The sequence below is a fragment of the Triturus cristatus genome, chromosome 12, assembly GCF_964204655.1.
Source record: "Triturus cristatus chromosome 12, aTriCri1.1, whole genome shotgun sequence".
In the NCBI taxonomy this organism is placed as follows: domain Eukaryota; kingdom Metazoa; phylum Chordata; class Amphibia; order Caudata; family Salamandridae; genus Triturus; species Triturus cristatus.
In genome coordinates, this window is record NC_140595.1 from 585,151,177 (window position 1) to 585,170,295 (window position 19,119).

The 19,119-nt window shown below is 46.7% G+C and overlaps 1 protein-coding gene across 3 annotated transcripts in view; it reads right to left on the reverse strand.

Moving 5' to 3' along the window:
• Positions 1-19,119, reverse strand: part of LOC146776322 (polycystin-1-like protein 2) — a 508,528-nt gene that overhangs the window by 19,525 nt on the left and 469,884 nt on the right. For all 3 annotated transcript variants that reach the window (XM_085637372.1, XM_085637374.1, XM_085637373.1), the window contains 3 exons: positions 13,058-13,286; positions 9,917-10,130; positions 9,170-9,254 (listed from right to left, as the gene is read on the reverse strand). In XM_085637372.1, coding sequence (XP_085493498.1) covers positions 9,170-9,254; positions 9,917-10,130; positions 13,058-13,286 — 528 coding nt within the window. The remainder of the gene's footprint in view (positions 1-9,169; positions 9,255-9,916; positions 10,131-13,057; positions 13,287-19,119) is intronic.

Genomic DNA, 19,119 nt, shown 5'->3' on the forward strand with positions numbered 1-19,119 from the left:
GCTTGGAATAATCCTGTTTGGCCTGTACGTAAGAGTGATAATTTTTGGCGCATGACTGTTGATTATCGAGAATTGAATAGACACACACCCCCTTTGACTGTTGCAGTACCGGATGTTATTACCCTAATTGAAAGAATCCAAAAACATCCAGGTACATGGTATGCGTCCATTGATATTGCTAATGCTTTCTTTTCGATTCCGATTGCCCCTGAGTGTCAGGAACAATTCAGTTTTACGTGGAACAGGCGTCAGATGACGTTTAGAAGTCTTCCCCAGGGCTATGTGCATAGTCCTACGATATGTCACCGGCTGGTGGCAGAGCATTTGGCTGAGGTACCGGTTCATCCGCGAATTCAGATATGTCACTATATTGATGATATTTTGATCCAAGGTGAAACACAAGAGGAAGTTCAGACCCAATTGGACAGAGTCATTGAGTGCCTGCGTGAGAAAGGTTGGGAAATCAACCCGGATAAATTACAAGGTCCGTCCCAGGCTGTGAAATTTTTGGGTATTAATTGGCATGAGGGGCACCGAGAAGTGATCCCTCAGGTTAAACAGAAAATTCTTGATTTTGCAGTTCCGAGGAACAGGAAAGAAGCCCAAAGCTTCATTGGTTTGTTTGGTTTTTGGCGCCAGCATATTCCTCATTTGAGTCAAATATTGGCCCCTTTGTACCGTGTCACTCGTAAAAAGAATGCATTTGAATGGGATAAACCACAGCAAGATGCGTTCAGTTTGGCAAAAGAAGCAATTCAGCATGCTCTGGATTTATGGCCTGTATGTGATGGTGATGTGGATTTGAATGTGTCTGTACAAGGCCTTTATGCGAATTGGAGTTTGTGGCAGAAACAAGGCAAGAGTAGAGTACCGTTAGGTTTCTGGACCAAAAAGTTACCTGATGCTGGTGAGCGTTATACACCTTTTGAGAAACAGTTACTTGCATGTTATTGGGCTCTGGTGGATACCGAGCAATTGACTTTGGGACATGATATCGTTTTGCGACCTGAAATTCCTATCATGCAGTGGGTTATGAGTTCGCCGAAAACTCACCGAATTGGACACGCTCAAGGGGCGAGTGTGATTAAATGGAAATGGTATATACAAGACAGGGCACGTGTGGGACAAAAAGGAGTTGCATCTTTGCATGAGCAGGTGGCACGGGCGCCATCGACTGAGACTGAGAGTGAATGTTCCGTACCTTTAGTACAGGAGTCTCCTGTTCAGTGGGGTAGACCTTTTGATGATTTGTCCGCAGAGGACAGAAACCATGTCTGGTTTACGGATGGTTCAGCAAGGTTCATAGGGACGAAACGGCATTGGAAGGCGGTGTCCTATAATCCGATCACACAAAAATTGCTGAGTACAACTGGTGAGGGTAAGAGCAGTCAATTTGCTGAACTCTATGCTGTTTATCAAGTTCTGAAACAAGAGTTACCTGGCACATGTCATATTTTCACCGATTCTTGGTCTACTGCCAATGGACTGGCAGTTTGGTTACCGACTTGGCATTCCCATAGTTGGAAAATCCATTCAAAAGAACTGTGGGGAAAAGAATTATGGCAGGAGATTTGGGAAATGCTCCCACAGAGTACTGTTACAATCTTCCATGTGGATGCTCATACCCCGATAGACTCTCTTGACAAATTCTTTCATAACATTGCAGATGAGAAATCTAAAATTGCTGAGGCAGTGGTGGACAGGCAAGATTCTGATATTGCGGGATTGGCGAAATGGGCCCACCAGAAAGCAGGACACTTTGGAGAGAAAGCCACTAGCAGGTGGGCTGCTGATCGAGGAATTTATATTCCCCTAGATTTAATCAAAAATGTTATTCTACATTGTCCCATTTGTCAGCATATCAGGCAGCGCAAAGTGCCCCAAACTGTTAAAGGTCATTTACATCGCGGAAAATTGCCCGCTCAAATTTGGCAGATTGATTACATTGGTCCACTTCCTATGAGTAGGAATTGTCAATATGTTTGCACTATTGTTGATACATACAGTGGCCTGTTGGTGGCCCTTCCCTGTAAGCAAGCTACCCAATTGAATACTATTAAAACAGTGGAATTGATTATGATGTATTATGGTGTGCCATTCCAAATTCAATCTGATAATGCATCCCATTTTCGTGGAAGATTGGTACAGGAATTCTGTGTGGAAAACAATATTGAATGGGTGTTTCATATACCATATTATCCACAGGCCTCGGGTCTTGTGGAGAGGTTGAATGGCCTGCTGAAAGATCAGTTACGTAAATTAACAGATGACAAGTATAAAAATTGGCGAGACTTTTTGCCTCAAGCGCTATTGATTTTGAATAACCGTCCTTTTCTAAATGCTGAATCCCCACTTATGCGTTTGTTTCCTCCGAATGTTGATGCTAAGCCCAATGAAATCAGAGAGACTGTGATGTACTGGGAAATTACTCCCGGAGCTTTGGCTCCATGTAGAGCGACCCCAGGGTCGGCAGGTTTAGACTTGCATGCCATGGATGACACCGTTATAAAAAGTAAGGATCGAGTCATCATTGAAACTGGTGTTGGTGTTCATATACCAACTGGGAATTTCGGATTAATCGCCCCTACATCGGGGCTGGCTGTAAAAGGCGTTCAGGTGCTTGGAGGGATCATTGACAGTGATTATCAGGGAGAGATTAAGGTGCTCCTGCTGAATAGCAGTGAGGTTGACTTACTGATACATCAAACTGACCGAGTGGCTCAATTGCTAATAATGCCTGTTTTCAGTGGTGAGATCACAAAAGGCACTGCCCCAACGTTGCTAACTGTACGAGGCCAGAAAGGTTTTGGCTCCACAGATAATCCTGGGGCCAGAGTTTGGGTGCAGTTGCCTAAGAATCCCCCTGAACAAGCAGAAGTCATTGCAACCGGTCAAGACAACACCATTTTAGTTATGAGACCAGGGAAAGATAGCTGGGAAGCAGTCCCGGCTGACAAATGTTACTTACGAGAATGAATAATGCCTGTATTTGATTCTCTTTCAGATCATTCTTTGGACTGTTGCTGCAGGATGTGTCGGCGTTGGACTCCTTTTGGGCTGGTATGACGAGAGAGGAGGGATCCCATCAACCCGGGCTGAGTTGAGAACCCGAGTGTCGCGTTCCTTCGCTGCGTGGGATTCGTCGTCGAACTTTTGGATTATGTTAGCCAAACGAGTGACTAAAGCCCCTCATTTCTGCTTGACACCGATGAGATCGGTGACTGACATTCTAGCGACTTGTTTAGTTGCTGTCCCTGCTTCATTGGAGACTTTGACTCATATTTTTAATATATCGAATGCTCGCCCCAATGTTCTTCTGGGCGATTTTGCTGCCCATGAGTATTGCCCCTTGTGTACTGTACTGTCAGACCCGATACCCCCCATCCAGTCCCAAATAGTTACCTATAATATCACACAGGGTGATTTGTGTTTTTTCCTTACTTGTGATCCTAGTGCGATTTCTGAATGTATGCGTTTAAGATTGAAAGGTGCCACTTCATTCACCGCTCATGAACGAACTTTGTGCCTTCAAAGGACACCGAAAACATGTACTTCTGTTCAGAATAACATGACTTGCAAGAGTTTGGTAGTTACCCCCAGTCATTATCGCACGATGTTACTACCTGCCGGATGGCTTTTCTCATGTGGTAATACTTCCTGGCCATATATCCCCGCAAATATTTCTGGAGGTCCATGTGCCATTACTAGACTGAGCTTGTTGATGTTTTCATCACATCAGAATGCCAACTCTCGTGTGATTCGAGATACAGTGAGGTTACAGGAGGATTGTGACTCATCTTTGCATTTATATTCCAAGTCTGAATACCTTAGCCTGGCTATTTCAATTGTTGGTGTTCCTGCTTTGGCAGTTTATAATGCCAAATCTATTGTTGCGTCAGATATTAGGAGGTATTCTGATTACTATCGGCATTTTGATTTCTATCTGTTGCTTTATTCAGTGTATTCCTTCTTTACTTCAATTCTGCACACCTGGTACTAGACATAGATCAGTTAGTCTTGTTTCATATTATTCTTCCACAGATATTAGTTCTGTTTAATGAATGTATAATAGACTGAAGTCAAGGGTGAAATGTTCTGCTCGATTTTCCCGGCCTTCTTGTGAGGAAAAATGATGGAATGTGACTTCAGTCTCTTATCATTCAAGTCTAAGGGTTAGAGTAGTGAATGGAGCCTATTTACTAGGCACTTCGACATGATCCTGTGCTCTTCCCCATAGATCAGGGCTTGCACACATAGCCTAGGGGATAGATTCGTTAGTATTAGGGATAACCTGTCCTGTAGTGAGGGTATTTCATGGAGCCGTGCTGAATTCAGGCCTGGTAGGCCTCAAACGGGAGAGACTCCATCTTTCTTTCTGCTCCGGCAGCTTGGGATGCTTCTAGGTCAAATGTAATGTTTTAGTTATGAGGTGTTATTCGCTTGGAGAGAACCGGTTCAGGCCGGCCCTTATCGAAGGATTGTATTTTTCTTCATGCCGAAGACACTACATCAGGCCGGCCGGCTGGGAACGTGTCCTTGGTACGGGGAGGTACAAGAATTTGGTGGGCGGCAGGTTACGGGCCGGAATTTTCCATGAGGAAACGCACCTCTATATTAGTGAAAGTCTGAGGCAGTTACATGTTCAGTCCGTAGGCGGCATCTAGCCGTTAGCAGTAAAGCTATTACTTATTCCAGGGAAGACAGACGCCATCTTGAAGGCGGAGAAGAACCGAGAGACAGATACTCTCCTAGCAGAATAGCCAGAGAGGAGAGAGTAGCCGATAAGGAAGAGGTCCCAGTGACTCGGAGAAGGGTGAAGAGAACAGCGCATAGTGGTGCAGACATGTATCCATGACTGCGGAGGTGTGACTTCCAGGCGAGCCGAGGCACAGACGAGAAGGGAACCTAGATGACCACTGAGTGCAGGCTACACACTACTAAGGTGATGTCGACCCTTTCTTATTAGAGTGTACAACTTAATCTTTCACTTTTTCTTTGCAGGTTATGTGTTATATCGTAATGTTATGTGATTGCGTATGTAATGAGTAATAAAGTACCCAGTTTGTAGTGAACCAACATGTGCTGCGTGTTCTTGTATGAGAGGGTAGCCTATTCTTCTAGTCAGCTGCGGCTACATGAACAGATGTTAACCCTGATCAGGTAAGTGGTAACTGAATAAGGGAAAGAGGAGCCCCTCGAACCGGAGAACAGGCTATGCTCGAACTGGCAGTCCTTGTGTGATCTGATGAATAGTGAGACTGATTCCCTTTTGTATGTTATGGTGATCATAGGATGAACTGTCTGAGACTGCCGTCTGGGTAGAGAGGTCTGGATTCGTATGGGATCGCGAGGCCGCCACTTGTGATACTGTCGTATGGGCAGAGAGGTCTGGATTCGTATGGGATCGCGAGGCCGCCACTTGTGATACTGTCGTATGGGCAGAGAGGTCTGGATCCGTATGGGATCGCGAGGCCGCCGATTATAAGAGGTCCTGTTATGTATAGTAGGAATTCCCTGTCCTTAGGTGGTAGATATATGTGGTTGCACTATTGTAAACAGGCCCTAGGGAGGGGGTAACGTTCTGGCTGGGTTAGTGAGGCTCTGATGAGCGGGTTCTATCTGATCCGAAAACCCAAGCAGAACAGCGGGACGGTGGTGAGTGAGAGGTCGGTGGAGCGTAGCTGGCGGTTGGGGATGTAGAGGTAGGCTGGGCCGGTCTTGTGGAGTGCCTTGTGTGCGTGGATGAGGAGCTTGAAGGATATCCTTTTGTTGACGGGGAGCCTGTGTAGGTTTCTCAGGTGGGGGGTGATGTAGCCGTGGCGTGGTACGTCGAGGATCAGTCGTGCCGAGGCGTTTTGGATGCATTGTAGTCGTTTGATGAGCTTGGTCGGGGCTCCCGCGTAGAGGGCGTTTCCGTAGTCGAGTCTGCTGCTGACGAGGGCCTGGGTGACTCTTTCTTGTATCTGTTGGGATCCATCTGTAGATCTTGCGGAGCATGCGGAGGGTGTTGAAGCAGGAAGAGGAGACGGCGTTGACTTGCTTGGTCATTGAGAGCGTTGAGTCGAGGATGATTCCCAGGTTGCGTGCGTGGTCGGTGGGTGTCGGGGCTGCCCCCAGTGCCGTCGGCCACCAGGAGTCATCCCAGGCTGAAGGGTTGGAGCTGAGGATGAGGACCTCCGTCTTGTCCGATTTCAGCTTCAGGCGGCTGATCTTCATCCAGTCGGCGACGGCCTTCATTCCTTTGTGGAGGTTGGCTTTGGCGGTGATGGGGTCCTTGGTGAGGGAGGATCAGTTGAGTGTCGTCGGCGTAGGAGATTATGTTGAGGTCGTGCTGTCGGGTGACGTGTGCGAGCGGGGCCATGTAAATGTTGAACAGTGTCGGGCTGAGGGAGGATCCCTGGGGTACGCTGCAGATGATCTCAGAGGCTTCGGATCTGAATGGGGGGAGGTGGACGCTCTGGGTTCTGCCGGAGAGGAAGGAGGTGGTCCATTCCAGAGCCTTGTCTCGGATCCCTGCGGCGTGGAGGCGTGCGCGTAGTGTGCGGTGGCAGACGGTGTCGAAGGCGGCGGAGAGGTCTAGGAGGATGAGTGCTGCGGTCTCACCGTTGTCCAGCAGGGTCCTGATGTCGTCGGTGGCGGTGATGAGGGCGCTCTCGGTGCTGTGGTTGCTGCGGAACCCTGACTGGGAAGGGTCCAGGATTCTGTTTTCTTCGAGGTATCGGGTTAGCTGTCTGTTGACGATCTTCTCGATGACCTTGGCCAGGAACGGGAGCAGAGATATGGGCAGGAAGTTCTTGAGGTCTCTTGGGTCTGCCTTGGGTTTTTTGAGTAGTGCGTTGATCTCGGCGTGTTTCCAGCTCTCTGGGAAGGTCGCGGTCTCGAGGGAGAGATTGATGACGTTGCGCAGGTGGGGTGCGATGGAGCTGCTTGCTTTGTTGAAGACGTGGTGGGGGAATGGGTCTGACGGAGAGCCGGAGTGGATTGTGCTCATGGTCTTGATGGTGTCATCGATGCTCACGCTGGCCCAGGCTAGCAGGGGGTCGTGGTCGATGATGTGCGGGGAGTCTGTTGTGTTGCTGTCTGTTGGGGCTGTCTGGGTGTTGAAGCTGTCGTGGATGTCTGCTATGTTGCGGCGGAAGAAAGTGGCGAGGGAGTCACATAGGGCTTGCGACGACGGGATGTCGTTGGTGTTGGAGAGTTCTTTCACGATGTTGAAGAGCACCTTGCTATCGTGTGCGTTGTTGTCGAGGCGGTCTTTGAAGGAAATCCTCTTGGCAGCCCTGATGAGGTGGTGGTGGTTGCGGATGGCGTCCTTGTGTGCTGCGTGGGTGTCTGAAGTCTGTTCGCTGTGCCATTTCTTCTCTAGTTTCCGGCAAGCTTGCTTGGAGGCTAGGAGTTCTGGGGTGAACCAGCTGGCCCTCTTGCTGGTGTCTCTGTGGGGGGGGTTCTTCAGTGGGGCAAGGGTGTTGGCGCAGTCCTCGATCCAGTGTCTGAGGCTGTGGACAGCATCATCGGTGTTGGAGGGTGTGGTGGGTGGGCTGAGAGCGAGGTTTGCATGTAGTTGGTCTTCGGGGATTTTGCTCCAGCAGCGGCGGGGGATCAGTTGGGCGCGGTGGTGTGTGGTGGATTTCTGTAAGGTGAAGTGGATGCAGCGGTGGTCAGTCCAGGGGAGTTTGGTGGTGTGGTTGAAGGAGACGTGCGGGCTTGAGGAGAAGACGGGGTTGAGCGTGTGGCCAGCTGAGTGGGTGGGCGTTGTGACGAGTTGCCTCAGTCCGAGGGTGGCGAGGTTATCGATCAGGGTTGTGGAATTGCTGTCATTGTTGTTCTCAAGGTGAAAGTTCAGGCTCCGAGGAGGATGTAGTCGGTGGAGGTCAGGGCATGCGTGCTGATGAGGTTGGCGATGGAGTCGCTGAACTGGGGGCAGTGTCCGGGGGGGTCGGTAGACGAGGGTGCCTCTGAGGGTGGAGTTGGGGTCTGTGTGGATCTGGAAATGCATGTGTTTGGCTGTGCTGAGAGTGATTTTCAGTGCTAGTCGAGACCCTGTTGCTGTTCTTGTGGACGATGGCGATTCCTCCTCCTACTCCGTTGGTGCGGTCTCTGCGGGTGATCTTGTAGCTGTCTGGGATGGCTATGGCGATGTCGGGTGCGGAGGAGTCGTTCATCCACGTCTCTGTCAGGAAGGCTACGTCCGGGGATGTTGTGTCGAGCAGGTCCCAGAGCTCGATGGCGTGTTTGCGTGCGGAGCGGGTGTTCAGTAGTATGCATCGGAGGTGGTTGAGGTCTTTCTTGGCGGGTGGTTCGTCGGCTCTGAGGCTGGTGTAGCTGCAGTTCCGGCAGGTGAAGGGACCGTGTGTGCGTTTCGGGGCGGCCTTGAAGCAGGTGTGGGTCCGTCCGGAGTTGAGAGCATGCAGAGTGCTGGCATCGTAGTGGCGGCGTTCCTCGTGGCGGGTGCGGGGACCAGGGGTTCTGCCGCTGGGTGCTGTCCAGGCGCGGACGGGCCCAGACGGGCTTGCCTTAGGCGCGGCCGCGCAGCAGCCGGCATATATGGGGAGGTGGGAGGGAGGAGCAGCTGGGAGGCGGGGGCAGCGAATGGCCAGTCAGGGGGGCGGGGCCGCAGTGGACGCAGCGGCGGGAGCGGTGCGGGACAACGAAGGGAACAGAAGGCAAAAGGGCACAGAAATACAGGGGCAACGAGGGAACAGAAGCAAAAACGGGCACAGGGTTACAGGGGCAGCTTAAGGAACAAAAGGCAAAAATGGGCAGAGATACACGGGGACAGCGAGGGTGACAGAAGGAAAAACCGGGCAGAGAGACACGGGGACAGCGAGGGGAACAGAGGGGAAAAACGGGCACAGACCAAGTACAGGCAGCAGGGGCTATGTGTAGTGTTCTTATTAGGAGGTATCATCGCTGCTCTTTCTTTTACTCAACTGTGCACTCTTTTCCGTCAAAAGCATGTATAGTAAATTGGCAAAATTATATTGACATTTTTTTTTTTTTTTTAAAGACAGGAATATAGTATATTCAGGCATGTTTGTTATTCATTTGGAAAACATAAAAAAGTTCTTGAGAAGTTGTATTCCAGGATCTCGGACATAGGTGGAGATATGCTACCTTTTATCAACATCAGATGGAAAGATATTCTAATCTGCACATATTACATTCTCACCTTTCAAGGCAGCGTCTATCTCTGGCTCCTCCTCCTCATCTACCTTCTTCAGCACAAGAGCAAAGAAAATTGCGAACCCCACAACCTAAGGAGAGAGTGAGAGAAAGAAACAGCAATAGAGATGAAGAAATCATTGGATATCAACATGTCATGGGGCAATGACCCCATATTATGGTATATCTGCAACTAGTTCCCTATTCATTTCTATTCAGTATATTAGATGCTATACTTTTATTTAGAGGGAACACATCATAACCTTTATCTATATAGGCACAGAAGTACGATTAACTGTAGAAGGGGTCTTGCTCTTTTAGCAACATGACTGAGGTTAAGTCAACCTAACTTATTTGGGGACAGGAAGAGGGTATTTAAGTGTCTTTTCAAATCCAAGCATGTTATGCATGAAATAATAAGCTAGGTTATTTAAAAAAAAAAAACTAAGCGCCTCCACTCCGTCTAGGTCTAACTAAATATGTAGACTATATGCTCCTACTAAGAAAGACAGGAAATGCATCTTTGCTGAATATAAGTTGCACAATGCTCTGCAGCAAACAATCTGGCACACAATAAAACAGAAAACGACCCTCAGGAACGTAACTCTAAATCAGTACACAATCCAATGGCACAATAAATGATGCAGATTAAATAACACCTAAATGTCACCTTGTGTACCAGCATTTCACCTGCTGTGAACCATTACCCGTGGGCAGTCAATAGAATGGTTATCCTCATCGGTACTACACATACCTTAAGAGGCTGAAGGACGAAGATGCTCTGGAAGAGGGACAGTGCCATAGAGACAATCCAGCGGATGGAGCTCTGCTTGCCATACTTGAAGCCGTACATCATTGTGAAGTAAGTGGACACTCCACTCATGGAGAGCAGGAGAGCCCAGCCCACAAATATGAACCACCAGGGCAGCGGCTTCTTCTTGGGAGCCCGCTTCGGAGAGGAGCCACTCCTGGTTCATGAAAAGCAGAAGAGAAGCACTGTTTGAGAGATGAACTATTAAAACCAGCCATGGGAGAGCAATACCAGACCACAGTACTACAAATACTCTTCCCCCTTCACCGGCTCGAGCCAACACCCAATAGGTCTCTCAACTCCCCTTGTTCCTACCCATCTTTAATACTTCCCCTCCCACCCCTCATGGATTGCATGCATTTCTCTTTAACAACTCCCTGTTGCTTTGTAGACACGTTGTGCTATATAAGTCAGTCATACATACACATTTTGCAAATGTTAGGCTGTCCATAAGTATGAAGTGAAGTCTTTAACTCTGCGTCCTGCTGCCTTCACATAGGATAAAGCTCATCCATTCACTTTTACATATATAAGAGCAGGTTTTTGTGCCTAATTTCAGGAAGTACTAAAACATAAATTTAAAAAACACAGTAAATACTAAGGCGCCAATTAGAATGCCGGGCGGATTGCCACCGCCCTCATGGCGGTGGCGATCCACCCGACATTCTCTCCCGCCCGCATGCCATTTCCCCCCGCCATATTACTATGGCGGGGGGGACCCCGGCGGACGGAAAGACCGTCTGCCGGTTTTCCGCCCGGTCGATGAGTCGAACGAGGGAAAAAGGTTTCAATATGGTGGCGGTATCCATATTACGATACATGCGGGCATTTGCCTTTCCGTGGCGGCAGAAAAGCCTGCGGTCCTTGCCACTGGGGACCCGTAGCGGGCGTGGGGGGTGCACATGTGGGGTACCTATGGTACCCCCCTGCATTTGCATGCGCAACATGGCTGGCACCGCACGGTGCCTGCCATGTTGTGCATGCAAATACACAACATGCATTTTTGGCATTGCAGCGGGTGGTGCTGGAAGCACCGCCCGCCGCAATGTCAAAAATGCAGGATGCGCCCGCCAGTGGGCCGGGCGCATCCTAATCTCCCCAACGGGACCGCCGCACCTATGGCGGGCAGTCCATTTTTAAGTCGGGATGTCCGCCCGCCATCCTAATGATGCCCTAAGACAATTATACTATTGGTGGTTGTCAAAAGGGAATTAAAGACAGGAGTGTGTGCTGTTCTAATCACACTTTTTTGTACTTCCACATCTCTGCAGTCAATGAATTTGGTAATAACATCCGAGTCCCCAATTATAAATTATACAAAATAAACTAATCATTTGCCTCAGGCATTTATTATAAGCGTAGGATCATAACCTACAGATCTTCCAATTTGTTACACTTTTCTTTACATTGTGTATGCAATGAACAAAGATTGTGTAAATATTTGAAATCTGTATAACGCATCTGTGCAATATCTGACTTTTAAAAAGACTCTGAAGAAAGGGACTAGGGTTAGAATATGTATAAAAATTTATTATTTTACATGGAGTTACAATTTTCTAAGATGATCCTAAACACAAAAAAGCACTCTTTAAAAAAAGTGAATTTATCAGTCCATTTCGACATATTCCTTTGAGTTAACTGGTCCCTCAAATTAAATACAAGACCACTGGTCTCAGGAAGAGTTTCATTCTGTTGAGGAAGATAAATCTTAGCTGTCTATTTCTAACATGTCTGCCGGTTATAGCACTGCATGAGTCTGTGAGACCTGATGACCAGTTTGTAGCCGGGGACCTATCCCTGTGGCTACATTTAGTTTCCCATGCTAAGACTCAGTCAATTCCCCTAAACAGAGGAGGGGAAAATACACCTTCTCACTTGCCGATTGAATTTCCTCTATGGGTTTTCGACCTGAGATAGGGCGTAAAATTAGCAACTTCATGCAGGCCAAAATCAGCATTGTGACTGAAGGTGCTGTGCTGCTGGTATGTGGCTCAGTCTCTGACAGAGGTGAAAAGGATCTCTGTACAAGAGAATCCATGGTCACAAACGTCTAATGAAGTCTTGCTTTTTCCTAAAATGTGAATCACCTCACAGTGAGCTGTTACAGTCTGATGAGATCTTGCATTTTCTTTTCTTGTAGACTGGCAGACTGGGAGGTGTTGCAAGCCACAGTGTGATACTTAGCCTTTAATGAATTGTTTCCAAAGCTATAATCATTTTGCAGGTAATGAAGGAAACAGTTTTTCTCATACAAACTATGGGTCAGACGTGCTTGTCAATTCAGCTTTTATGACCGTAAACATGCTTTATCAGTTTTGCTAATCCTGTTTTAGGAGTTGGAAAAGCTTTTCTGACTCCTACAATGAGACTGTGAATGGAAACCAATTTGCCGTGTTTTAGGCGTCCTTTCCAAATACCAAATCGGTTTGCTATGAACTAATGTTTTGCAACTGAATTTCGGTTGCAAAACTATGAAAAGTTATAAAGACGTCAAAGCAGATGGTAAACCATTAAGGAAGGGGTCTCCTTTGGACCACTGTGAGAATTTAAAAAAAGTTAATTGGGGAACAGACAGTGGTCTACGGGATCACTGCCAACTCTCGAACAAATAAAACAAAGGTTTCTGTTTTAATGCAGCCCCCAAAACAGACTGCATTTAAAAAAGTTTCCTTTTTTTACAAGCAGTCACAGACATGGTGGTCTGCTGACCTCAGCAGGCATTTAAAGGCACATTGTTTTTTGGAGATGATATAGGATACACAAGTGTAGGACCTAAATGACAAACTGATGGCCAGCAAAGAAAATCTGGTAAGTAGGTGGAGATGCCATTACCTTACACTACCTTAGCCTATTTATTTCCACTCCCATTATTTAAATATGGAGAATTCTGGTTATAAATGTGACCAAATTGCTACAACTTGCAATGTTAACAAAAGGTACTATGATAACGATTAGCTTAGATTTAAGATGCGTGTTACCCGTTTATATAAGAGAACCATGATCATTGCTTCTTTTCAACGGCCTTAGAAATGATGGTAATATTAAATTAGAATTATGATCCCTGGAGCTGCAGGGAGGCTTTACCTTGCATGTGACTGAAGTAGTGGGACAGATTTTTCCAGGACATGTAAAAATGTGTGCAACTGATCCACAGTTTGATCATATTGGCCCTGATCTGGAAACTCCTGTGGCCCCAGCCTCTGGAGGTCGCTGGAAATCTTACGCAACTTCTGGAATGTGAAATGCCCACAAAAAATGTCATGCAGCTCTTCCTCTGATGAGCACTTATCAGGGGCAGAGCCCTTGTGAATCTCTGTATAAACAAGAGAAATGTTTAAACGAGATACATAACACAATATTGTGACTGAAATGATTGTAGCGATGAATAGAGAGACACGTTTCAAGGACAAATCTTAAAGGAGTCAAGTTATGTAGGGTTATACATGTATTTGATATAGTTCTGCAGGATGTTTTACAGGTCATCAATGATCATACATGATCAACATAAAAACGCACATCAAACAATATACAAATATAATCAATTTATACCTATACATTACATTTCATAGGCCACCCATATCAACATTTATCCTTTTTCAGTTCCTAAGCAAATAATATTGAAGATGTTAAACAGATAAACAAATATTCGAAAGAAAACCTTGTAGATGCAAATCTTGCAGTAACACCATGATATGAAGACGAATCAAGAACATGCTAACATTCCAGTAGAGAGAAATGGCTCCAAGAGCCAACTTGCTTCTCCAGTGTCTCTCCAAAAAGCATGAAGATTGGTGGTGACCTACCATGGAAAACATAATCTTATATGGATTTCCCTGAGTCTCGAAGGTTGAGCATAATGGTTCTTCTCAAACAGAAGGGATCCAGAAGAAACTCCAAGTCCTCTGGGCCAATAAAACTGAAGAATATATTGTAGATGCAAAATAGTTTTTTTACTAATGTGATTTTCACAGCCATCATAGGCACTCTTCCAAGGCTGCCTCTTACCAAGATGAGCTGCAGTGATTCAATGTGTTAACCTGCTGTTTCTGGTTCACAATCACTGACCCAGAATAAGAGCCCTTGTTTGCAGCCTTCCTCACCTTCTCCCCTGGCTTTGATCTCAAGAAGACAATCATGAATCCTCATTTGGTGAAAGTAAAGGAAATCTTTAAAAGTCTTGTGATAATTCAATGGTACAAACCTGTTTTTGCACGAAAGGTCAGTTGGCAGAAGATTCAAGATCGACAAAGATGGAGATGGATTTTCTGATGGGAAGCCTAAAGTTCAATTTCTACACTCACCTTTGATTTGCAGTTTCTGTAAAACCTGTAGAGTTAAGTTCTGTTGCATGAACCTAGGGCCATTTCTCTGCATATTTAAATGGATATTGCCATCTCTTGGCTAGGACAGGAATCAACTGCCAGATGGAGCAACAACGTTCTGCAAGAACACCGAATTGAGATACCCAAAGAGAAATAAAGGATCCTGGTGTGGGGGCTGCTAAATACAAAAAATGGCAGTAGTTGTTGTAAGAAGTAGCACTCCAGAAAGAACAAGAGATGACATAGATGGAGATCATAATAGGCAGAGGCATAAACTGGGCACCACGCAAAGAATATCGGAGAAAAACAGAAGTAGTGTGAGTGTGTATCTACAGGTTTATCACACACTGGGATCCAAAAGGGTAAAATATCTGGAGCACATCTTCCAGGCAAATAATGGTAATATTATGCTGTGATGAACAGAAGTCTGGAATAGGGGCTCTGGAGCAAGGCAAATCTTGCAAAAAACCTTTGTGAAAGAAAGCTTTCTAACTCTCCCAAGTATATTCCAGTGCACATTTGGAAGAATATGCATTACTATGGCTAAAGGTAGTATGTCTCAGAAAAAAAGAATCAATGTGTGCTAAAAAAAAAAAAAAAAAAGACTGTACAAAGACGACTTACAAGCATTCTCAGAACTGCAAATTAACATCAAAACATGACACCAGGAACTATCTGAGGATATATTTGTGTCCAAAAAGAAACTCAGGTTCTAACAATTGCAAGATGGCCTAAATGAAGAAGCCCCACCTGCGCAAACAGAGATTTGAGCCTACAGCATACATTAAGACACAATATATATCCCATGGGAAGGCATCTTTCAAGGCAGTTGAGATGTTTCCACTTGTCAAATTGAATATTATGGAGACATAATAATTAAAATACAGAAAATCCTAAAAATGCAAACTGTAGCTGCAACTCATGTGGTGGTGGGGCCTGTACCACATACTAGACTTGTCTAAATTTGAATGTGCAAAGTCAGAATATGTTATGGAAAACACATAAGTCCCAAAAGCATCTAGGGCATGATTGTCGTTCTTCAGTGCACCTATTACACAGAGGTATCCATAGTCGTGGAGATCTTCCTGAACAAAGCAATCACTTCAAGGAACAAGATTAATAACAGAGTGACTAAGGGTCTAAGTGCAAACAGATTTTCAGTGGTGGCTGTTCCAGAGAACTCCCGTAAAACAAAGCTGTAAAGCAACCAGGGAAAGGTAATCACTGGGCAGTCTGTCAGTTGTAGATTAATATAGCACAAAAATGCTCCATTTTTTTGTCTAAGCCCTTCAGTGAAATTCTTCCTCCCTCTTTCTTTGCCTTGATATCATTCCTCCTTCTGTTCTGTTGAGGATGTTTTCCCTACCAATCCTCCCAGAGTGAGACTGTTTTCTTTTTTTAACCTTTACAATTATAAAGAAATACTGTTAGAATCCCCGGATCCCTGGTTGGCTGGGGTAGGTACCTTAGGCCAAACAGGGACCCACAAGTCCCCAACGTTAGGGAAAGACAGATTGTCTCTGGAGATAGCCCTCGCTCCACCCCATTGGTAGCTTGGCACGAGCAGCAAGGCTTATCTTCAAGGCCAATGTGTAAAGTATATGCAATTACGCTCACAGCCACCCAATGAGGACGCCACAAATAGACTCCACACAAGTTTCATAGAAAAACAAGTATATGTTTATAAAAAGATGCGACCACACAATACTAAACCAACAAATGCGTCGGGGTAAAGCTCCCCCTGGCCTATTACTATTGAGCTAAACTAAACAATCCTATGTAATCCTAATGTCGTAATATGCAGTTCGTTATGCAACAATCAGGTATTTCACAACATAAAAATAATGCAGATCGTAATACGGCTATCTGGCGATTTGTACTGTTACTGTAATGCAGTGCGTAATGCAACAACGTGGTAAACTGTTATGCCCCCGTAATGCAATGCGTACGGTCCCTTACAAATACTCTGTTAGGAAAAAGCAATGCAACGTGTAATACAGTTATCAGGCAGTTCGTTATGCGAAACGAATGCAATGCGGAACACATATATCAGGCAGTTCGGTATGCAACACTATTGCAATGTGTAATACGACAATCCGGCAATTCGTGATGCAGGACTAAGACAAGGCATAACACATCTATCAGGCAGTTCATTATGCAAACCTAGTGCAATGCTTATCACACCTATCAGGCAGTTCGTTATGCAAAACTAATGCAATGGGCAATATGACCAACAGACAGTTCGTTGTTCAGAAATAATGCAATGCGTCATACAATCATCAGATACTCCGTTATGCAGGACTAATGCAATTCATAAGTTACTCCAGCACCGTTCACGGTGCCTCCGGGGGTCTCTCCGCCACTCGTGCTGGCTTGCGGTTAGTCTCCTGCCACAGTTGCCCCCCCCCCCCCACATGGGTGAGATATAACACAGTGAATGCAGCTTTGCACTCTTGCACTCAGGCCCTGTTGCAGCCACTCCCTTGGCACACGGGCTGCGATCCGAGCCGAAGCAGAGGCTCGCGCTGCAGGACAGAGAAAGAGGCCGAGAGCGTCTCCCTCCGAGCCGGCCCCCCAGGAGTCGACACACGTTACCTGGGGGGCGCGAACCCACTTTCCTCTCCTCGTCCAGCGACTTGTGCCTCCGATGCAATCTCTCTGAATTTCCGGGCAATGGGAAGATCCCAGGCTGTACACTACACCCACACTCAGAGTCAATGAGACTCACTGGACTCCGGGTACACGATAATCAGACAACTTCTCACGAGGGTCTCAGGCTGTACACGAAACACGCACGCAGCGTCGCTGAGGAACACTTGATCTTCTGGTGCCCACGATCACAGGGCGCAACTTGTGCAGGTCTCCGGCGGTAGAACGCACACGCACTCTGCGTTGTGGAGACACACTTTACCTTCTGGCGCCCCCGATCACAGGGCACACTTGCGCAGGTCTCAGGCTGTAGAAAGCACACGCACACAGCGTCGCTCGAGACACGCTTGATATTCGGGTGCCCCCAATCTCAGGGCACCTCTGGCAAGGGTCTCAGGCTGCAAACAGCACACGCACACAGCGTCGCTGAGTCACACTTGCTCTTCTGGTGTGCACCATCACAGGTCAATCCACGCGAAAGTCTCAGGCTGCACCAAGCACACGCACACTGCGTTGCTGAGACTTACTTGGCTATCCGGTGCACACGTTCACAGGACGATCCTCTCGAAGGACTCAGGTTGCACCAAGCACACGCACATTGCGTCGCTGAGTCTCATTTGGAACTCCACGTGCCCAAGATCACAGGGCACCGTACGAAGGTCTCAGGCTAGACAGAGCACACACACGCAGCGTCTCTGAGAGTCTTCTCTGGAAACTTTTGTGTTCCTGTGTTTCCGAACTGGGAGCCAGCTCTCCTCAGGCCATTGGGGTCAGTTACTTCAGGATACAGCACACCGCAAAGTCCTTCAAGCAGGGGGACACAGCACACAGCAAAATCCCTTTAGCCTTTCCTTGGTTGAAACAGCAAACTGCAGGCCAGTCCCAGATCACACAGCAAGAGCAGGCCTATCCATCAGTCTCTTCAGTTGTTTCTTCCTTGGCAAAGGTCCTCTTGACCACGAAGTAGCTCCAGTCTTGGTCACAATTGAGCAAGCCATTCTCCAAAGTTCAGGGGTTTCAGCTCACATAGGTATTCACCTCAATGGCTTTGAAGTCTTTGTGTTACAGGGGGCATTGACCCCTGCTCAAACCAGTTCTGGGTGCCTCCCTACCAGTGACACCTCCTTCCTTTGATTAGTGAGGGTCTGGATTCTCAATCACTCAGCAGGAGATGGGACAATTGTTTTTATAGCACCAGCCCAGGCCTCTTCACCTCTAGGGGCTTCTCCTCCCCCTGCACTCCAGATGCAGGTCAGCCTGTACTGTCTCACCTCCTCCCCTGGGTCAAGACATTCCCCAGATCCTATCGCTTTCAAATCCAGCCAGTCAATCCACAACCAGGTAGAGACACACAGAAATGTTTAATGCACAAAAACCCAGCCACTTCTAAAAGAGTGGCTTACAAACACATAATGCAAAAACCATCTTCATACAAAGATGGGTTATTGCAGGGTGAGTTCAGGCATACTAAACTTCACCTTTCCATCTTAAGCCTTTGGGAATATAGGCTGGAAAACATATTACACAGCCTTCCCATTCTATTCTAATGGCAAGATGGCCTTTCAACAGGGAAAACGAAATGGTGATTATTTCACTGTCAGGACATGACACACATCTTAGTACATGTCCTACCTTTCACATGCACTACACCCTGTCTAGGGAGGACCCTGGACCTACCATAGGGGTGTCTTAGGTGCACAGAAAGGGAAGGGTAAGGTCTGGCATGTGAGTGCACTTGACAGAACAACATGGCAGTTTCACAAACTGCGCGCAGGCCCTGCAATGGCAGACCTGAGTTCCCTTTTAAGGCTACTTGAGTGGGTGGCACAATAAGTGCTGCATGCCCACAAGTAGCATTTGTATTACTAGCCGTGGAACACATAGTGCACTTTACTAGGGACTTTACTAGTAAGGCAAACATACCAATTATGGACAACCAATTACCATTACACTGTACACAGGGAGCACTTGCACTTTGACATTGTTTAGCAGTGGCAAAGGGTCCAAAACATCTAAGTTGGCAACACATGTCAGAAAAAAGGTCTAGGGGAAAAGCAATAAGTTTGGGGAACTTTAGCCAAAGAGGGCCAAGTCCCACAAATAGATTTATTTTTCTTCCCATTTGTAGAGCAAATGTCAGCCATTTTAAAGTTTAAGCGAAAAACCAAGTACATA